The sequence below is a fragment of the Podarcis bocagei genome (genome assembly GCF_964188305.1).
Source record: "Podarcis bocagei genome assembly, chromosome: 16".
NCBI classification, from domain to species: domain Eukaryota; kingdom Metazoa; phylum Chordata; class Lepidosauria; order Squamata; family Lacertidae; genus Podarcis; species Podarcis bocagei.
The window spans coordinates 3,225,454-3,246,450 of record NC_138142.1 but is presented as its reverse complement, the minus strand read 5'-3'; the positions used below and the strand labels follow the sequence as shown (position 1 = coordinate 3,246,450).

Sequence of the window (20,997 nt, the reverse complement as noted above, 5' to 3'; positions counted from 1 at the left end):
CCTATTTTAGTATTTTTCCAGCTCTCAGGAGTGTTATCATGTTCACCGCATTGTCCAGCATAAAAGCCTGTGGGTTTTCGTTAAAGGGGCCTCCAGCTGCCACCGCGCTGCTAGCACACAATGTGTGTGCTAGAGATGTGTGTCAGGATGCAGGAGAAGATAGCTAAATGGTGGCCTCCCAGGCTGTGCACACAGGAGGTCCCTGGTTCAAACCCCAGCATCTCCAGATTTAAAAATATACAGTGGTCCCTCGGGTTACGAACTTAATTCGTTCCGGAGGTCCGTTCTTAACTCGAAACTGTTCTTAACCTGGGGCGCACTTTCGTTAAAGGGGCCTCCAGCTGCCACCGCGCTGCTAGCACACAATTTCTATTCTCATCCTGGGGCAAAGTTCTCAACCCAAGGTAACTCTTCCGGGTTAGCGGAGTTTGTAAAATTTAAATCAAATGCACCCTGTGATGCATATCTGCAAGGAGTGTCACCAACATGAAAAGTCTGGAAAGCTCTGCCCGAGAGCACTGTATGTATAAAATTTGTCTTCTTCATCTATCAGTTGGTCCTAGGTCAATACACCTGTTACCATTCAGTTTTCCCATATTACCATCTTTTTTCCAATTATTGAAGTAGGATTTCCTCCAGAGAGTAATTTAAGCATGTGAAAATGGATCAAATTAATTTTTATTAGCCAATATATCCCATATCTTTTTAACTGACTTAATTGTTCCAAGAGTTGTTGGAACTTTCAGATATTTTGATCCTAATACTGTCCACCCAATCAAAGGCACTATATATGTATATTCTAAGGTTGCACAATTTTGGAGATTAAGACCATCAGCAGGTCTCCAATGCCTGATACCTGTCAATAAACAAGTAATAAATAATAAATAAATCCACCTTCCTTAATTTGTAATTTGCAAATTGTGGCAGCATGCGGGGGGGGGGGGTGTCTTTTCCATTCCCTGTTACCTGGTTCTTGACTTTTCTTCAACTGGAGAGGCCAGGGATTGAACTATAAGACCTTCAGCATGCAAAAGGATGCCCCAGACCACTGAATTCTAGTCCCCTGGGGGAAGCACTGAAAGTGCAGCAGTAAATGTGTTTGCCAAATAAGACCACACCACCTGCAGCTGTTCAATTTCCCAGCTTCTTCCTAATCAGTGGGAAAGCCATTTGCAATGGAAAAGTTCAGTACTGCAGCAGCCGAGCAACAGGATCCGCCACAAACAAATAGGTACAAAGCCAACATTGCTCTCTGTGAATCATTTATAGCAGCACAGAGTAAATGGAGTTGCAGCACACCAGTGCGTACCTGTATGCTACAAAGAGCCAAAGACTATAGTATCATCACAAGGAAATAGACATTAAAACAGTGGAGACATCTTTAGGTCCACGTGAGAAATCCTCCATCCTTGGCAAACAGATGTTCCCTATTAAGGCAGCAAGGGGAAGCTCAGTCCCAAGAGGGCCTGTTTTACAAGCAGAAGGTCCCAGGTTCAAACCTTGGCCTCTCTAAGTAGGGCTGGGAGAGACCCCTGGCTGAGAGAGCCACTGCCAGTCACTACAGGCAAAAGCTGAGCAAGATGAAGCAATGGTTGGACATGGCATAAGGCAACAAACTATGTTCCTAAGGAACTATAAAATCTAGTGGTAGGAACATGACGCCTCTTGTCTCTGCACTGCCATGGTGGCTTGCCAACTCTTTGTCCAAATGGCAGTACTAGTGGCGATCAAGTGACCCTAATCAGCCAATGGAGTCCCACCTGTAACTATAAATCGTCTGATTCTGGCCCAGTTTCTCAGTCCGTGCAATTCGCTACTCTGAGCAAGTTGAGCTTCTAGAATCTTTGACCCTGCTTGCCAGCTGAGGGTCACTCCAGAGGGTCACTCCAGAGCCCGAACCCAGACCATCACCATAAGCTAGCTGGTCCAACTAAAACTCCCACATTGCTTCCAAAAACATTCAAGGGTTTTGCTCGGCCTTTGCGGAAAGCAAGTTCCAGGAAAGAGCCACAACTTGCAAGGATAACTATCCATGTCTGTTTACTGATCTGTTAATAATATTATTATTAAATATTGCTCAGCACTTGTTATCAAGCAGCTACAACAGGCTACATCTCACCAGCATTCCAAAAATGATTGCCACCAGCAATGTTTTTGCCTGATTGTTTTCGCCTGGCTGAAATGTGTCCTCAAGCTCTTGCCTTCCTGGATTAGGGATTGAGAAATAAAATACTTCTTCATGCAACAAACACTGGAATTCGCTCCCAAGAGGCAATGATGGCCACCAACTTGGAAGGCTTTAGAAGAGAATTAGACAAACTCATGGAGAGACAGCTATCAATGGCTACTAACCATGACGGCCCGCGCTCTGTTGGAGGCAGCAATGTTTATGAATACCAGGAAACCACAAGTGGGGAGCGTGCTCTTGGGCTCATGTCCTGCTTGCTGGTTTTCCGCAGACACCTGGTTGACCTCAATGAGAGCAGAATATTGGACTAGATAGACGGGCCACTGGCTGTTTATGTTATTAGAGAGGGATGTGTGAATATGTGCAGAAACTGAGCTACAGTATAAACGTAAATTGTGCATCTGTTGTTGCACCCTCTTTTTCTTCTGGCCCCACCCATCACAATCATATGGCCCCAAAAATGTGTTCTTGGTCTGGAAAGGGTTCCTTAGCCCTGTCTTACGCAGTTAATAGCTACAGGAACCCTACCAAAAAACAGAGAATTCTCTGCATTTAAATTTCTCTAAGAAGATGAAAAGGAGGCTATTGATCAAGCAGGTCGCCCAAACTCACAGCCGCCTGACCCAGCTTTTTTCAAACAAGAGTTGCAGATTCAAGACAAAATAAGGGATCTGGCACTCCTTTGTAATCAAATATGTTGTTTCAGATAAGGGTCAGCAGTGTAAACCAGGTTGAATTACTCATTTGGCTCTTATCTGCATGGATGCAACAACAGGCTTGAGAGACAACAGCATCTTCATTGTTCCAATGACCTTGTCCTTGTCATCAATCTGCAAAGCTGCTGGTTGCTGGGGGGGGGGGAGTGTATGTGTTAATCTCTTTCAGGTAGCGGCTAAATCAAGACACAGCTCCTGCTTACGGGGCATGCTGATTTCCAAGGTTACTGCCACTACAAAGAACAAATGTGAACAGTGCTTAGAGGGGGGGTAGGGGGCCCTTCACTAAAATCCACAAACCTAGAGTCCATGCCCCACCTCTCCCCATAGTCTAACCCAACAGCGTGGAAGGTCATAAATAATAAACAAACAAATAACCAACAGTAGATTGGGAAAAGTTTCTAACTCCCAACTGTTTATAACACCAGCAACAAGAATAGCCTCCAGTGACCTGAACTTTTCCCACCCACAACCTGGGGGTCCTCATCCTCTGATCCTGCAATTCCCCCCCCCCCGGTGCCACAGGGCCTATGACACTTGGCTCAAGAGTGGCGAGAGTGGCCACCTTTTCCTCCCTTCTGTGCAGAAACTAGGTAAAAAAATCAACATTCCTTCATCCAACCACTTTTGCCTCTGGCCCCACCCACCACTGACATGCGGCCCCCAGAAAGCTGCCCAGAAGGGAAGGTGGCCCTTGGAATGAAAGGGGTTCCCTAACCTTTGTATAGGAGTTTCCTAAGGACTGGCACCACAGCAGACCCTCAAGCCATGCCTTCCAGCTGCCACCACCGCCCAGTTCCTCCCAGCATCTTCTCCTCTGCCCTAGGAAAGCACACACAGACTCAGAAAGCCGTGAGATGTGGCCATCAAGGTCAAGACTGGCAGGAAGTGCTAAGTTTGCATGCAAGGAACAGCCCCATGATTTACCAGGTGATGAAAGAAAAGAAAAGAAAAGAAAAGAAAAGAAGTCTGAGCTAGAAGAGGAAAGCGTTCTCCAATTCAACCACATTTTCCCTCCTCGCCCAACAAGCTCACTTCTTGGTGTTGTTGTTTTAGCCCAACTGTGAGCTCAAAAACGAACACAAATTACTATGTTTGCCAAGGGTAAGGCTGGGAGCGGGCAAAATAATGGTGCCAAAGTCAATATCAAAAAATGTTTAGAAACATTGGCTAGAGTCGTGGCTGGGGTCAGAACTATGTCACACATTCAGAGAAGAGAAGGAGATGCGGCCCAAGGTGGCGTTGAGCACAGAATTCAGACTTTATAAAAACAAGTAAAAATATATGTTTCTAGACCTAGTGATGGAGAAGACATGTTTGAAAGGGCAATAAAACCTCTCAAGCAACAATGGGGGGGGGTGTCTTCTCAACTTGTGTGCTTTACGTAAATCACAGGATCCAGCTTCTCCTCTTTATGAATTTCTGATATGCTAGTGCAAAATTGTGATAGATGTGCTATTTAAAAATACAACACACCTGCAGACCTGAGTTTAATCTGCAGCAACCATCTTTGCCAATCCAAAAGCTATTGCCAGAAGGTTGGGGTGAGCCTCTTCTTCAGCCACCTCCTAGCAGGCTCAGTCATTTCGGACTGGTTCTCCCCTGTTCAGAAGGAAGCTAAAGGGTGAACTGCGCTGGCTGAGGAAGGGTTAATTTGAAGACATTAAGTTAATCTGCAGATTGGATTTTCTTGGAGAAAACAAAATGGTGTTGATCCAGGTAAAGCAAATCACAACCAGTGGAACAAGTTTGGTTGCAACCAGTTTAAGCTCACTGTTTTTAATGGGTGCTCAGGGTTGACCATAAAAAATACTCTCTGTTTTCCCCACTTCTCTGACCGCAGGTAGTAAAGGGGCATTTCAGCTATTTTTGCAGTGGTCGGGAAAGGAAGGGTTGAAAACAGGAGGAGACGCTAGCAGCATCAGTGGCGGGTGCATTCTTCTAGGGAGCTGGTGCCTACTGTTTTTATTTCTCATAAATCCAGTGGGAATTACTATATATCAGGGGAGAGCGGTGGGTAGAGCCAGAAGCAAAAGTGGGTGCAGCTACAAAAGAAAAGTTTACATTTGTACAGTAGGCTAGTTCCTACACGCACACACCTCTCTCAATCCTCTAGGCAGAAAAGCACGAATTCAGACATTATTAGCATTCAAGAGCTACTTTCCAGCCAGGATGCGATGCATATAGGATGCGAGGCAGGATCAGTAAAGGATAAGCCCTAGGAAGCGTTTCAGGAGCCAGATGGAGAGGCCAGGAGGGCTCCAGTGCCTGAGGTTCTCCACCCCCCATCTATGATGCAATGTCATTTCCCCATGACTTCTGGAAAATAAAAATGGTGGCCAGCTGCAGGACAACTTTCACACGCGGTCACATGTTGAGCACTGTCATCTCAGCCTTTGTGAAAAGCCAGTTAAGCTGGATTGAAGTGAAGATGCTTGAACATGGCATGCCTCTTTTCTTCCCAAAAAAGTCACTGGGTCCCACTTCACAAGCTCAGCTGGCACCACAAGTTGGCATGCCTGGGTATGTACTGAGGGGCCCACACTCAAGAAGTAGACAGCTGCCCCCTGGACCTACTGTAGATATACACACTTAGGAAGGGGGCAGCATGGAGGGTGTCATGACCAAGGAATGGGCCGTGACTCTGTGGAAGAGCACCTGCTTTGCATGTCGAAGGTCCCAAGTTCAATCCCCAGCATCTCCAGGTATTATTATTATTACTTATTCAACTTATATTCCACCCTTTATCCAAAGATCCCAGGACAGTGTACAACATTAAGAACATAATTTACGCAGCACAATAATAAAAACAGTAGAGCTGGGAAAGATTCCTGTCCGATAGACGGTAGAGTGGCTGCCAGTCAGTTACATGAGTTACTGAGTTACATGACTCGGTATAAAGGCAACCTCCTAAGAGCCCTCTGTAACCTGGGGCCAGCACTGCCAGCCACACCCAGGCTCCAAACCCCTCGCCACCAGACAATTCACCTTCTTGATTAAACAGAGGAGAAGAGAGAGCGCCACACACTCACCACATGCTGTTGACTTATGGCTACCGGGTAGGACATGGCATGAGGAGGATAACGGGGTTCACTCCCTCGCCACGTCTGCGCCACAGGTTGGGTAGATCCAGACATTGTGGAAGAAGTCCAGAGGGCTCTCACTTTTTCTTGTGTAGATATATATATAGAGAGAGAGATTCCCAGAATCTGTGATGCGAAGCACTAAAGAATCCTAGATTTCCTCCTCATTACGCACATGTTGGACGACTCATGCTGCGACTGAAAGGTAAACAAGAGGAGAAGAGAGAGAGAGAGCGTTAGAGCACAGTCAAAACCACTTTGGGAAGAGGCCACAGCTTTGTGGCCGTGTGTATGTTTGCATGCATAAGGTCCAGGTTTCAATTCCCAGAATCCGCAGGCAGAGTTCAGAAAGACTCCTGCCTGAAACGCTAAAAAGCTGTGGCCAAGCAACACAAACACTGATCTAAAGGGTATCGTTTCCTAGTTTCAACTGACCCAAGCCAACCTGAGAAGAATTCAAGCCAAAGAAAAGGATGCATCCAGCTACGTTCTATCAGAGCAGAGCCATTATGAACCTAGTTCCCTCCACTTCAACGGGTCTACTCCAAGAAGAACTGAATAAGAGACAAACTCAACTTCTATCTCTTCTTATCACTCGATAGTCATTCCACCGCTTGCCAACCTCTGTTATCTTACCCAGGTATGTATTATTTAACTTTACTACAATGTTAAACCAACGAGCAATGAATTCTTTACTTGTAGAACACTCTTGCCAGATAAGCCCGCCCTGAAGAAAGGCTTGAAGGCAGCAAGCTCTCTCTCCCCAGCTACTGCCCCCCCCCCAGCCAACAGGAAGTTCAGCTGCCATCTTGATTAGAAGCCAATGGCAGACTGATCCGCCACCAGAAATTTGTATGATCCTCTTTTAAACCCAGACACTGCAGGATTGCACTGTCAGTCATCTCTCTTTTTTATTTTAGAAAGTTAAGAGAAAATAACTAATTCTTTTATCCCTTCCACATAGGGGATGCCTTCCCAGTCCCTGATTTTGGAGGCCCTCTTGCAGTCCATTGTTACTGAACAGATAAAGATGCAGGAATGTGAAATGTCCAAACTCTGCTTTTGCTTCCCTGCACCAAAGTGGAGACCACCCTGATATATGCAAAAATAAAGCAGAGTTTTACAACCTGCTGGCTTTTTATGGACACTTACAACCTATTTTGCTTGAAGATGGTCGCGCGCTTCGCTTTGTCAGGTTTTCTATTAAAAGTAACGAATGTCTCCATGCGCGCCCTTGACTGCCAGCTGTTTAAAGAGGCATTAAGCTTGGTTCCTGGCATTAACTCTTAATTATACAAAGCATAAATTGCCCACCGCTGCCTGCAGGGCAGATGGGAAAGCTGCTACCACTCAGCTGCTGCCCATCTTCTCAGAAACACACAACTTCAGCCCACTTTTCAAGCAAACAGCCTAGTCCAAGAGCACAATTTTATTTAAGGTTTTTTGCTTTCCTTTTTGCAAACCTTGCAGCAGAACCAAGGGGCAGACCTCCCCACCACAAACAAGACTGCTTCCTTTTTACTTTCTCCTGATCTCTGTTGAAGCTGAGAAAAACAAGCCAAACAGACATCGATTTCAACTGAAAGTGGAACGCGTGCACATACAGAAGCATTGAGAAAGAGGAAGAAGAATGTCTCTTCCCCCACCCGACCCCTCCTCAGCCTACAAAATCAGTCTGCGCTGATAAAGCATCCCTACTTGACCACAAAAACGGACACCAGAGGGGCTGCAGTTCCATGCCTGCTTACATGCATGTCGGTTGAGGGATAAAACAACTGCCAAATCAAGATGCTACACACATTGGCTACCTCAAGGCTGGGTTACTGCAACATGCCCTATGTGGGGCTGCTCCTGCCTCTGGTCTCGGGGGTGCAGACAGTGCAGAATGTGGTGGCTAAGTAGCTTGTGGAGACCCAACACAGGACACCTTGCCAGTGGGATTAGCACTAGCTGCCAGTCCGCCACTGGGCCATACTCAAGCATTGGTACTAAAAAAAAGGCACTATACACCTCAGGACCAGGTTACCTGAGAGACCGCAACATCCCTCATATTCCCTATAAGTCACTGTAGTCTGTGCAAGAGATTTTCTTTCAAGTTGCAAAGGTATCAGAAGCCCTCTTAACAATAATTCAGAGCACAGCTTTTAGTGTGGACACTGCCCGTTCTGTGGCACACCATTCCTGCCCAGAAAGGACAGGCACCCACTATTTGCTCTTTCCAGAAACAACCAAGGTTTTTTTTGTTCCAACAAGCCTTTCTAGAGGGATGAACAAGTTTCTGCCACAAATGTCCACTTCGCATTGCTTTTAAATTAATCTGGTGTTCTTTCTGTGTTGTCTTTTAACTATTTTACGGCGTTTTCAATGCATTTTGCAAATTACCTAGATATATGTATGTGGAAAGTGTTTCTTTATTATTATTATTATTATTATTATTATTATTATTATTATTATTATTATCATCATCATCATCATCACTACTACTACTACTATTAACCAGGCAAAGTCTTGCCCATATGAACCCAATCCTGGAGGCAGAACTGCCATTACCAAACTGTCTAGAGTAAGTTTCCATCCCAGAGACATGAATCCACTGAAGTGTAAAGCCTGGAAAAAACTCAGCTGCATGTCGGGGAGGAGGGGATGGTGATTTGTGGTGGCAAGGGAGAAACCTGCCCTTAACTTGGCATTACTGAAACTCTTGGCCTCAAAGTGGAGGCTGGGACTGTGAGATACAGAGGATGCTTTGCTTTCAAGCTTCAGAACAGAAAGTTATCGTGGTGGTACAGAACAAGGGCCTCTGCAACGGGCAGGCAGTAAGAAGCTTCTGCACTGGCCAGGACGGATATAAACGAAGCAGCCTGGTTTTCTATACCTTCGACTGCTCAAGAATTAAAAGATTCCTCACAAGTCCAAATTCCATATTCAGAATCTCCACAGGCTAGTAGCTGAACATTACTTCCATGCTGGTGGTGCGATGGCATCCTTCACTGACCAGAGGGCAGCAGGCTAGCTTAGGTGGTACACAGCAGGGCAGGTTGGGACTCGAGGGGAAGCGTGGTAGGCTGCCATCCTGGGCCGTAGCCCTACTCAGAGTAGACCCCACTGAAATTAATGGACATGGCTAACTGAGGCCCAGTAATTTAGTGTGTCTACTTTGAGTAGGACTAGTATTGGCTACAGCCCCCTGCCCATGCCACTTGAGACAGCTGCCTCATTCTGCCCAAGGGTAGGACGCTTCTGCCTCCAGAGTTACCTGGACTCCAAACAAATTTAGAAGTACAGGTCCAACTATTTCTTTTTCTCATAAAGCACCATGCAAACAGAGAAAGGGAGGGGGAGGGACCAGCAAAAGAAGGCCCCTTAATCCTTCATAAAATCACACTGCCTGAGAAAGTAAGTAATGGCAGACAAGCTGGATTTAGGGAAGGATGTCCGTCATCACAACTATTTCCCTGGAACACAACTGGTATGGCTGAACTGAGCTTTCTTTAGATGGAGGTCAAGGCCAGCTTAAAAAACAAAACACACAAGCATAACTGCAATGTAAACCAGTGTCCACATATGAGAAACTCAGGAGAGAAAATAAACTGTAAGCACATGATGAGTTTACCATACAGGGAAGATAAATATCCATGCTTACCAACTGATCTGCATTCTTCACATATATTTAAACAACACAATAGCCACCTTCATTTCACCAACAGCTCGTAATAATCCTCCATTTGCAGGTCCCTTGTGCTTGCATATTAGGATAAACGATGCTTTTCTAATTTCCCTTCAATTTTAAGCACCTGTGGGGGGGTATTCTCTCACTGAAATGTGATGCTCATTTGATTCCCCCCACATCACCTTCCTAACACACAGAAATTGTATTTCTGGCAGAAACTATCTCTTTGGAATGTCACGGAAGGCGCCTGCTAGAAATTCCTTTGTTGAACATAATTGCCTGGATCACAAAACAATATTTTTAATGATTGAACATCCTGAATAAAAGCTGCAAAATACGTGCCTTGATTGCTTTGAACTCTGCTGCATCGTTACACAGCTTTTGTTGTGTTCCTCCATTTCAAAGAACATCAACCAAACCAAAGAAAAAGCCCCCACATGTTTTAAATTCAGGATGTTCTTCCTCCCAAAATCACCACCCCTTTTCCATTTTGTTTTGCACCTACTGGTATGGTTTGGGAAAGCAAATGCTAATTTCCATAATGGGGCCAGGGCATTCTTGCAAACACTTCCATAAAATTTAGGAGACCAAAAACTTTTTGAAATAGCCCACCGCCGTAACCCGGCATGCTCAGCATCATACACTGAGAATCAAGGGAAGGAGGCAGGTGGTGTGTACAATTTCCCTAGCTAATTGCCTAGAGTAGTTTTAAAAATTATCCCTGACAACTTGTCCTGCTAGCTAGGGCTGATGGGAGTTGTAGTCCAACAACAGCTGAAGACCCAAGTTTGAGAAACATTGACCTAGAGGCAAATCCTAAATGCTGCAGATGAACAGGTAAGTAAGTGACTGTTTGTTTGCTTTTTTGAGTATCGCCCAGGAATACAATATGGCAAAGTTTTCTTTACATTTTTTTTAATCCAACGCTTTCTTGGAAGATGGAGCAAACTTGTTTTCTCCTGCTCTGGAGGTCGGACACAAACCAATGGGTTCGCGGTACAAGAAAGGAGATTCTAACTAAACACCCAGAAAAACTTTCTGACAGTAGGAGCTGTTTGATAGTGGAACAGACTCTCATGAGAGGTGGTGGCCTCCCCTTCCTTGGAGGTTTTTAAGCAGAGGCTGGATGCCCACTTGTCATGTATGATCTAGTTAAGATTCCTGCACTGCAGGAGGCTGGACTAGATCAGTGTTTCCCAACCTTTTTTGGGCAAAGGCACACTTGTTTCATGAAAAAAATCTCGAGGCACACCACCATTAAAGCCCCGTGACGTCAGCGCGCAGCGTCACGCCAGGAGGGACATGAATTGCTAGCAAATTACATAATCACCTCCTTGAGGGTTGGCTCATCTTCTCCGAAGGCAGAACCCCATTAATTAACAGCACAGACTCACACCATAGCCAAGACGAGGGGGGAAAACCTCAGTCATGCACAGTCATGCACATGTGGGGGGCTAAATGAGGACGAAGACCGGGCAGAGAGCAGGGTTCAAATCACCCCACCTGGCCAGGACAATCCCTGGGTGCTCCCTTGGGCCACTCGCAGGGCTGTTGTTGCGAGGATAACACGGGGAGAACCACGCGCGCCCCCGGGAGCTCCTTGGAGGAGAAAGCGGGCGATGAATGCAATGCACAAAATATATGAGAGGCGACCAGGTTTTGCAGGTGAGGGGCCCCCGCCAGCCTCCGCTTCCAACACCCGGCGCAACGACGCCGAAGTTTCCCCCTGGGCTCGGCTCGGGGAGCAGCGCTGCTCCCCCCCTGGCTCCCCTTCGCCGTCCCGGCTCTCTCTGCCGCCCACTGGGGACCCCCCTCACCTGCCAAGTCCGGAGCGCCGGTGGAAGTTGCATGCATGCATGCAGGGCGCCGCGTTGCCATTGCATTGCACTGCACTCCATGCAACGCCTGCACGCATGCATTGCCTTGCACGCACGCCAAGGGGTCTCCCCGCGGTCCGATGCGTCCCCTCCGGCGCGGATGCAGCATTGCAAAAATAAAAAACCCCCAACGCAGCCCTACCTGGGGGGCAGCCTCCGCCTCCGCCGCTCCACCTCCGCGGGGATCCCCGGGCTCCATCCTGCCGCCCGATCTCCGCGGGGGCGCAGGCAGGCTGCGCGGGGTCTGCGCGGAAGAGCCCCTGCCCGCCCGGCCAACGCCGCTGCGCTCATTCCATGGCCGGGAGAAGAGCGCTTCAAACAAAACGTCCGGCCTGCCAGGCCACGCTGGGAAACGTAGTTCGCGCACCCCGCCAGGCGCGGAGCCCAAGGGCGAGGGGACTACGGATCCCGGCAGCCCCCGCGCCGGGGACGAAGGGGGAGAGGCCAGGTGCAGGGATGGAGGGACGGGTGGGCGAGCGAGTGAGTGAGTGGCAGCCGCCAAGCCTTGGCCGAGAGCCAGGAAGGGCCTCCCCGGAGGAGGAGAGAGGCGCAGAGCGGGAGGGAGGGAGGGAACCCCAGGGGTCATCTAGTGACGGCGCCCCAATCGAAAATTTGACTTTAAAAAAATATATATCTTTCGAATTTTTTTATTTTTCCCGCAGCACACCAGGCAACATCTCGCGGCACACTAGTGTGCCGCGGAACGGTGGTTGGGAAACACTGGACTAGATGACCCTCATGGGTCCTTCCAACCGTATGATTCTAACATTCTATAAAAATACTGGTTTCAATATGTTTCTCTATGACTCTTGCTGCTGGTCCTTGGACAACAAAAATTCTCACAATAATCATCACAAAAGCGCTAAAAGGTAAGTCTTTGGTGTTATCTACTACAGAAAGGAGTGTGCGCTGCTTTCTTTTTGCAATGGAAAGGCAGGAGAGGAATGCTTACAATAAAATATGCAAACCAACATCACCACCACAACCCCTTTGCTTGTTTACCCATCTCTATCCCACCTTTGCACAAATGCCTCAAGGCAGCTAACAAAATCCATTTCAAGTCAAACACAGTAGGGAAGGAATAAAACAGGAACGATCTCTGCATTCACCTGCAACTATGGTTTATTGTAACATGCAAACTGGGCCAATATACACCCACAACACATGTTTTTCAATCATTTCTACTTCCTGCTTCCAGTGTTCAAAACTCTCATTGTTCTAGGCGCATTTTGCGACAAGGAATTTCATTAGCGCAAGTAGTTTCTGAGCTCTGGGAGCTGTACTGCGCCTAAGATTTCAGATTAAAACTGCAGTGGAAGGAAAGGAGGACCTTTTTCGGCATTCCCACTTCTAGCTACTCTCTGAAGACTGGAGAAGAGACCCTCTTAAGAATATTAGCGGGGTGGGCAGGAGAAGGACTAGACCCTGTGAAAAATGAACATAATATTATAGCTGCAGTTCATTCTTTTTCAGCTTTGTATTCTTGCCACAAAAAGTGTGCCTAGACATTCTGCTGTTGCACCCATAACCTAGGTTTAAGTTGCCATTTAGCCCCTAGCTTTCCTATCTCAGTTTCTAACATTGCCTGCTTCTCTTTCGGGGACACAAACCCATGCATGACTAAGACAAATGCCTTCCTGCCACCTCACCACCCCACACTCCGCCCCCAAGTCTGTCTGCCTGCCACAAAAAAAGTGCATGGCTCTGGGCAAGGTCTGCTTTCCCCCTTTTCAATGCCTTCACCACTTAACTGCCAGCCCTTGTCCAAGTGAAGCATCTTTATTAGTTCCTATTATTAGAGTCCTCATCTTCAGAGAGAGAGAAAGACACTTTCCCAACATGACTCACAGCAGCCTTCAATTACTGACAAGGATGCAAGCAAAATAAAAGAGGAGAGAGAGAGAAGACATCCTGATTCTGAGAGCTGTTATTGTATCTGGGAGGCTTGAGAGTCAAAAGAAGGAGGTGGAGTGGAGTGGGAGATGCTCCGCCTGCTTCCATTTAAAAACAACATGCAAAACACAGGGTCATATAGATCAGTGTTTCCCAACCACTGTTCCGCGGCACACTAGTGTGCCGCGAGATGTTGCCTGGTGTGCCGCGGGAAAAATTAAAAAATTCGAAAGATTTTTTTTTTTAAGTCAAATTTTCGATTGGGGCGCCGTCACTAGATGACCCCTGGGGTTCCCTCCCTCCCTCCTGCTCTGCGCCTCCCTCCTCCTCCGGGGAGGCCCTTCCTGGCTCTCGGCCAAGGCTTGGCAGCTGCCACTCACTCACTCGCTCGCCCACCCGTCCCTCCATCCCTGCACCCGGCCTCTCCCCCTCCGTCCCCGGCGCGGGGGCTGCCGGGATCCGTAGTCCCCTCGCCCTTGGGCTCCGCGCCTGCGCGGGGTGCGCAAACTACGTTTCCCACCGTGGCCTGGCGGGCCGGGCGTTTTGTTTGAAGCGCTCTTCTCCCGGCCATGGAATGAGCGCAGCGGCGGCGGCCGGGCGGGCAGGGGCTCTTCCGCGCAGCCTGCCTGCGCCCCCGCGGAGATTGGGCGGCAGGATGGAGCCCGGGGATCCCCGCGGAGGCGGAGCGGCGGAGGCGGAGGCTGCCCCCCAGGTAGGGCTGCGTTGGGGGTTTTTTATTTTTGCAATGCTGCATCCGCGCCGGAGGGGACGCATCGGACCACGGGGAGACCCCTTGGCGGGCGTGCAAGGCAATGCATGCGTGCAGGCGTTGCATGGAGTGCAGTGCAATGCAATGGCAACGCGGCGCCCTGCATGCATGCATGCAACTTCCACCGGCGCTCCGGACTTGGCAGGTGAGGGGGGTCCCCAGTGGGCGGCAGAGAGAGCCGGGAGGGCGAAGGGGAGCCGGGGGGAGCAGCGATGCTCCCCGAGCCGAGCCCGGGGGGAAACTTCGGCGTCATTGCGCCGGGTGTTGGAAGCGGAGGCTGGCGGGGGCCCCTCACCTGCAAAACCTGGTCGCCTCTCATATATTTCGTGCATTGCATTCATCGCCCGCTTTCTCCTCCAAGGAGCTCCCGGGGGCGCGCGTGGTTCTCCCCGTGTTATCCTCGCAACAACAGCCCTGCGAGGTGGGTCAGGCGAGTGGCCCAAGGGAGCACCCAGGGATTGTCCTGGCCAGGTGGGGTGATTTGAACCCTGCTCTCTGCCCAGTCTTCGTCCTCATTTAGCCCCCACATGTGCATGACTGTGCATGACTGAGGTTTTCCCCCCTTGTCTTGGCTATGGTGTGAGTCTGTGCTGTTAATTAATGGGGTTCTGCCTTCGGAGAAGATGAGCCAGCCCTCAAGGAGGTGATTATGTAATTTGCTAGCAATTCATGTCCCTCCCGGCGTGACGCTGCGCGCTGACGTCACGGGGCTGTAATGGTGGTGTGCCTCGAGATTTTTTTCATGAAACAAGTGTGCCTTTGCCCAAAAAAGGTTGGGAAACACTGATATAGATGACTTACTGAGTACGTTTTAGGTTAAAGTCACTTCTCATTTAGAAACAAAAGCCAAAAGGAAAGGTCAACCAAGCAGCAAACAGGACATTAAAATCCAAAACATGATACACTGACTTTAAAAATATTTGTGTGTGTACAGTGGTGCCCCGCAAGACGAATGCCTCGCAAGACGGAAAACTTGCTAGACAAAAGAGTTTTCCGTTTTGGAGGTGCTTCGCAAAACGAATCTCCTATGGGCTTGCTTCGCAAGACGAAAATGTCTTGCAAGTTCCTGAGGTTTTTTTTCCCCTCCCCCCCCTTTTTCTAAGCCGCCAAGCCGCTTATCAGCTGATCCGATAAGCTGATAAGCCGCTAAAAGCCGCTAATCCATCAATGGGCTTGCTTCGCAAGACGAAAAAACCGCTAGACGAAGAGAATCACAGAACGGATTCTTTTCGTCTTGCAAGGCACCACTGTATTTGTTGCCCAAAGTCATTTTGTTGTCAACTTTCAATCTTCCATATACCTTGAAATTGCTTTTTTGGGTTGGAGGAAAAGGGGCGGGAGAGTATGCAAGACAGACATAGTCAGTAATTTTTTTTAAAAAAAGTGGGTTTCTTACTCACTCTTACACTATAAAAGTACAGTGGTAAAATCAGTGAAAACAATGTGCAATCAGAGGAAATGGGTGGGCCCTGTAAAATCATGGACATGAAAGAAGCATTCTCTTCTTCACAGAGCACTCTACCTTACTCTGATTCAGGTCTGGTGAAGGATCACTTCACCCCTAAGTCCCAAGCAGCAGTAGTACTCAAGAGGACATGCTGGGACAATTAGCTAGTGACTGGCTCCATGGTCCATCTATAAGACATGGAATCCAAACTGCTTTGGAAGTATGCCACATGGCAGGTCCAGTGGCCAAGGATGGTGGGAGCTGGGGTCCCGCAACATCTGGAAGGTACCAGTTTGGGAAAGGCTGGAACCAGACCAACAAACTGGACCTAATGAAGAAAAACCCTGCCTCCCAAAGTCTGTGTTCCTCACTACCACTGTCACTCCTTTTTCTTAGCCACCAGGCATTGCCCTCCACCAAATAAATAAATTTGCACCCTCAATCCCAAACACTGCTGGTTGTGTGCAACTGTGGCCCTGCCTAGAGTATCAGAACTGGAGACTTAGGAGCCATCAGGTTGCAGAAAGCAGAAGCAGCAGACAGGTCATCCCTTTTGTGCCATGAGCCTTCTTTTCCCCTCCCAAACTGACTCAGCTATTCATTTCCCCTCCAGCTGCATCAGCAGCTACTCTGCAACCAAGGCAGCAAAAACAGCACCTAAGAGCAATGGCAGAGCTGACGGGGGAGAGATTGCAGAAGGCAGGTGTACAAAATTTGAGATTAGGTGACAAAATATTTAAGCTAAGAGGGCTTGGCCCCTGCACAAATTTATGGGCTTACTAGAAATTGTTTGCATTCCAGACACATTATAGGTCAAGTGGGAGGGGAAACAGTCTTTAAGCAAGCACATTATGGAGATATCCAGCAGCAGCAGCAGCAGCAAATCACAATCTGTGGTCTTAATTCTATTTGAGATGCAATTAGGGAGGGAGGTGGCGGCTCACCCAATCATGTTTATGCAGCCCAAGGGCTAAATGTAGCCCTCTATCTGGCCAGTTTAGGATTCTTCCAGGTGACACCTCCTTTCTTGTTGTCCAGGTCACGCCCATCACTGAAAGTGCTTGAGTGTTTTAGTCTGGCTGAAATGCATCCTTGAACTGACAGGGGTTCTAGGTGACAAGGCTTCACTTTTCCATTTAACCTCTCCCATCCACTGATGAAGAAAGCCAGCCTCAGGCTCTCCGCGATGCAGGAGGGTGAGGCCCCCTTGCTCCCCACTCCAAATCAGCTGGTCAGGGTGAAAAGGAGATCTTGCATCCTCTAACCCAGATTCCCACAATTCAGCCTCCCTCCGTATCTTCCTTTTCCTCTGTCTGATCCTTTTCCTCTGTCTGAGCCTGCCAATCCAAGCTTGAGCCCGACAGTGTTGTAGTGCTCATCACATCCAGAAACACACCTGTGTAGCAACCCCCACTGGTGCCTGAGACCGGGGTGGGGTGATGCACGTGACCCCCTCCATGGGGCAGGGTATCCAAGTGGGCGGGGTTCGCCACCTGAACAAATGCATCCCTCCCAAAAGGGAAGCAGCTGGTGTGCGCCAGCCCAGTGCTGTCAGAAAAAAACACCAAGGGGTGCAGCGCTGGGAGGGCGCCCGGGACTCAGGAGGGAAATCTGCAGGCCAGCGCACACCAGCCGCGCCCTCCCGGGTGCCCCTTCCAGGTGCCCTCCTGGCAGCGTAAGCCACCCTACTTTTTTCAGAAGTGTTGGGCCCGCTGGAGGGCAGCCACGGCCAGGAGGCAGGCAGCAGCTGGGGCAGACCCTGTGCCACCTGCATCGCACCCCACACTATGCTTCCAGGCAGCGCCAGGCCCGCCCTCTGGAGGGAACCCTGCAGCCCATGGCCCCCGCCCCCCTACTGTAGAAACACCTGACTTTTGTATGGATGGGAATGGGATGCAGCCTGCTGTGATTCACATCTGTGCTCAGCCCACTGTGCCTCTGGCCCTGCACATTGCTGGCATGCGGTCCCCAGGACTTTTCCCATGAGGGAATACTCTTGACTGAAAAGGCTTCCCCATTTCTGATCTAACTCATTGTGTTGGACAGATATGGGTTTTATTCAGACACATAATTTGGCTATGGGCAGTCAGCTCCTGCACTCCATGATCTGGACTGGAGTATCAAGAACAATCTCTGTACTCTCTCCTCTATTCATGTCAGCGGTTTAGGGAATAACATCCTGGTTTGAACTAATCATTGAGATATGAGAGAGTTGTTCTGATTGTTGTTTAAAAGAATTTGTAAAATTTGAAAATTTAATAAAAAGGTTATGCAAAAACAAACATATATTGGGAACACCCTGGAGAGCTCTCCTGGCTCGCAAAGAGACCCTCTCCAGAGCCCGAAGAGGAGGCTCTGGGGAGGGACTCCTCACAATCCAGGAGGCCACTCTGGGGTTCTCCCCATTTCTGGGATCCACTTCTGGGTTCCTGGCACCGTGCATGTGCGAGGACATGTGCAAATAGAGCGCGTGTAAATGGAGGGGGGGTTGCCTGCAGAAAGTAGCATGTGGCTCATTCCCAGTCCTCCAAACCAATGTGGGCTGTGCATGCTTCTATTCTGTCCCTGGTGTCATGTGGAATATACCAGTAATAATGATTTGAAGTATGCTTTGTTTTATTTTCAGTTCTATATTACCATTTTGGGTGTTCCTCACCTTGGGGCCTTCGAGTGAAGAGTTCACTATAAATATTTGAAGTAAGTAATAATCTGAATCCAACAAAGGGTTGGAGTAACATCAGACGCCATGCAATCAAAGCTCCTAGTGCAAGGTAGAGTTGTCCCCTTTCAAGTTCCCTACAATACGCCAATCTATAAGAACGGCCAATATAGCAGAAGGATAGACAGAAAGATTTAAACCTCTCCATCCAGCCAAGTACCATGATGTTACCTGCTGCAGATTCTGATTCTGCCATAGTCAGTGTGGCCAAAGAAACCGCTTGGGGGCTGGATTCAGTCCACAGACCATCAGTTCACCACCCCGACAAATAGTCTGCACGAGTAGTAACTTTTGCAAACGTACAGTGGTGCCTCGCAAGACGAAAAGAATTCGTTCCGCGAGTCTTTTCGTCTTGCGATGTTTTTCGTCTTGCGAAGCACGGTCCGTCGCAACTGCGCCTCTTCAAGCGGCTTTAAAAAAAAAAGCGCAAGACGTTTTCGTCTTGCGAAGCAAGCCCATAGGGAAATTCGTCTAGCGAAGCAACGCAAAAACAGAAAACCCTTTCGTCTAGCGAGTTTTTCGTCTTGCGAGGCATTCGTCTTGCGGGGCACCACTGTATTTGCAAGGCTGCTTAAATCCCAAGCATGAATATCTGACAGCCAGCAATGCATAGGAATCTGCCGTATGTTTCCTTTCTCACCAGGAGATGCTCCAACAAGGAGAGTTAAAGTCCCATTTTGACATTTGTGTCATTTTAAGTAAAGCACAAGATTGAAGTAAATTGGATTAAGTGCAAATCTTCCTCAGATGTTTGCGGTTCGGACTGATTTATAGATAGATGTCATTTTCACGTCACTCTGGGTTATTTAAGAAGCCTCTTGGCTGCTGCTTCAACAGTATTATTACAAATCACACATGGAGATGACTCTGAAGCAAAAGGCAGGGAACAAAATAGCATATTACCCACAGCAGCTCCGAAGGAAGGAGAAGTAGGTGAGAAATGACATTAATAATGATCATACAATAAAAGTATCTGGAAAATACAAATGGCTCAGAGAAATAAAACAGGGAAAAGCAAAACAATGAAATCTTGTTGCACCTTAAATACTTAACAGATTTATTGTGGCATAAACCTCACATAATTGCATTTTCCCCGGTAACTGCATTTGTAAATAATTGCAAACACAATTACGTGTAATCACATTTTCCCTGCAGCAGCAGCAGCCAACCTTGTTTTGGCAAATGCATCAAGCTAAAACCCAATGTTTTGTATTTCAAAATGTTTACCCTTTGTTCCACTAGTTTACATGGTAGCTTTCAAAAACTATATGCAGATAAAGTGAAAACACTATTTAAAAAAAACAACCCCAAGAAAAGAGCAGTATACAGTATACAAAGAATACAAAGAATCTGAGCTCAGCAGATATTTGGTGTGATTAAGAATCATACCCAAATGACCGAGGAGAGTTTCCCGTTTGCTTGCATAATTTGCTTGCAAAAGGCCCGAGGTTCAATTCTAGGCAGTTGGGCTGTCTGTAAGAAGCACTGCATGAAGCATCCATGCAGCCAGTCCCCTCTAGCCCAAGGGCAGCACAGTTCCCTCCAATACCTCAGAGGACTCCAGCTCAGAAGCTCTACTGTAAGGTTCCCCAACCTTCTTTGTTCATTGACCCCTTGATGAGATTATAAAACTATCATTGAGCCTGGTCCAGATTGTTAGGCGTATAACTGAAATAAAGTCAAGCAATATAATCAATATTTATTAATCACTGATGCCCCAAAATCATAAAAAAGTAAAAAATAAATATTTTATGATTTTCAGAGATTCCTCCCTAGCAAGGGAAGTACACTCTGTGCATGTCCACGCCTTTTATTTCTGTAGCTCATACGTTCTAATTAGATTTTTCACACAATACCTCATGGACTTTTCTACCCTTTTTGACCCTATCAGGTCTTATTTCACCCCCTGCACTGTCCCATCAACTGGAGGGGGGTCAATATCAACCATTTGGGGAAACCCTGCTCTAGAGCAATCCATCTAGAGTCAAGCAGGCTGGCCCTTTTGAATCAAGAGGCTTCTCTTAGCAAAAGTGGAGCTAGCGAGGTATCTGGGGCCCCAATTTATGGCTCAGTCTAGGGCTGGCTGATGCTAAGTCAACATCTGAGCTCTTGCTCTCATGGAGTCTGCAGCCTAAGCTGTCCAGGGTAACCTCACCTTGCCTCTGCTGAACTTCTGCTGGACTCACCAATGACTGCTGGTTGGTAAGATTCTACCAAATATTATTTATTTTTATTCTTTAGGGTCTTGTCCCACATCGTCAGTACACTAGTATTCCCAAGGTGACTAACAAAAACCAAACAAAAGCACCATACGATCAATGAGAGGTCAATAAACATAACAGAACAGGGGGGGAACTTATCTGAAAGAATGGATAAATTTTGAATCAAGGTCAGAAACAGGGAAGGAGCCAGAGATTAGCTGGACTGAGCCAGCAGGCTCATCTGACTTGCTAATGAACCGCTAGAGATCAAGAAGCTGGAGCAACTCCCCTATGAGGAAAGGTTACAAGGGGGGTGGTTAGTTTAGAGTAAAGGCAAGTAAGAGGAGACACGTTAGTGGAGGTTCTTGTTGTTGTACCCCACCCAAGTGGACAGTGAAAAGCTTTTCTCCATCATTCATAAAACTAAAACTTGG

The 20,997-nt window shown here is 47.8% G+C and overlaps 1 protein-coding gene across 19 annotated transcripts in view; it reads right to left on the bottom strand.

Annotated features, from left to right (window-relative positions):
- The window catches only part of NCOR2 (nuclear receptor corepressor 2), a 389,949-nt gene that overhangs the window by 291,308 nt on the left and 77,644 nt on the right, over positions 1 to 20,997 (bottom strand). For all 19 annotated transcript variants that reach the window (XM_081174437.1, XM_081174422.1, XM_081174418.1 and 16 more), the window contains exon 2: positions 5,937 to 6,185. In XM_081174437.1, coding sequence (XP_081030563.1) covers positions 5,937 to 6,041 — 105 coding nt within the window. In that variant the 5' untranslated portion in view covers positions 6,042 to 6,185. The remainder of the gene's footprint in view (positions 1 to 5,936; positions 6,186 to 20,997) is intronic.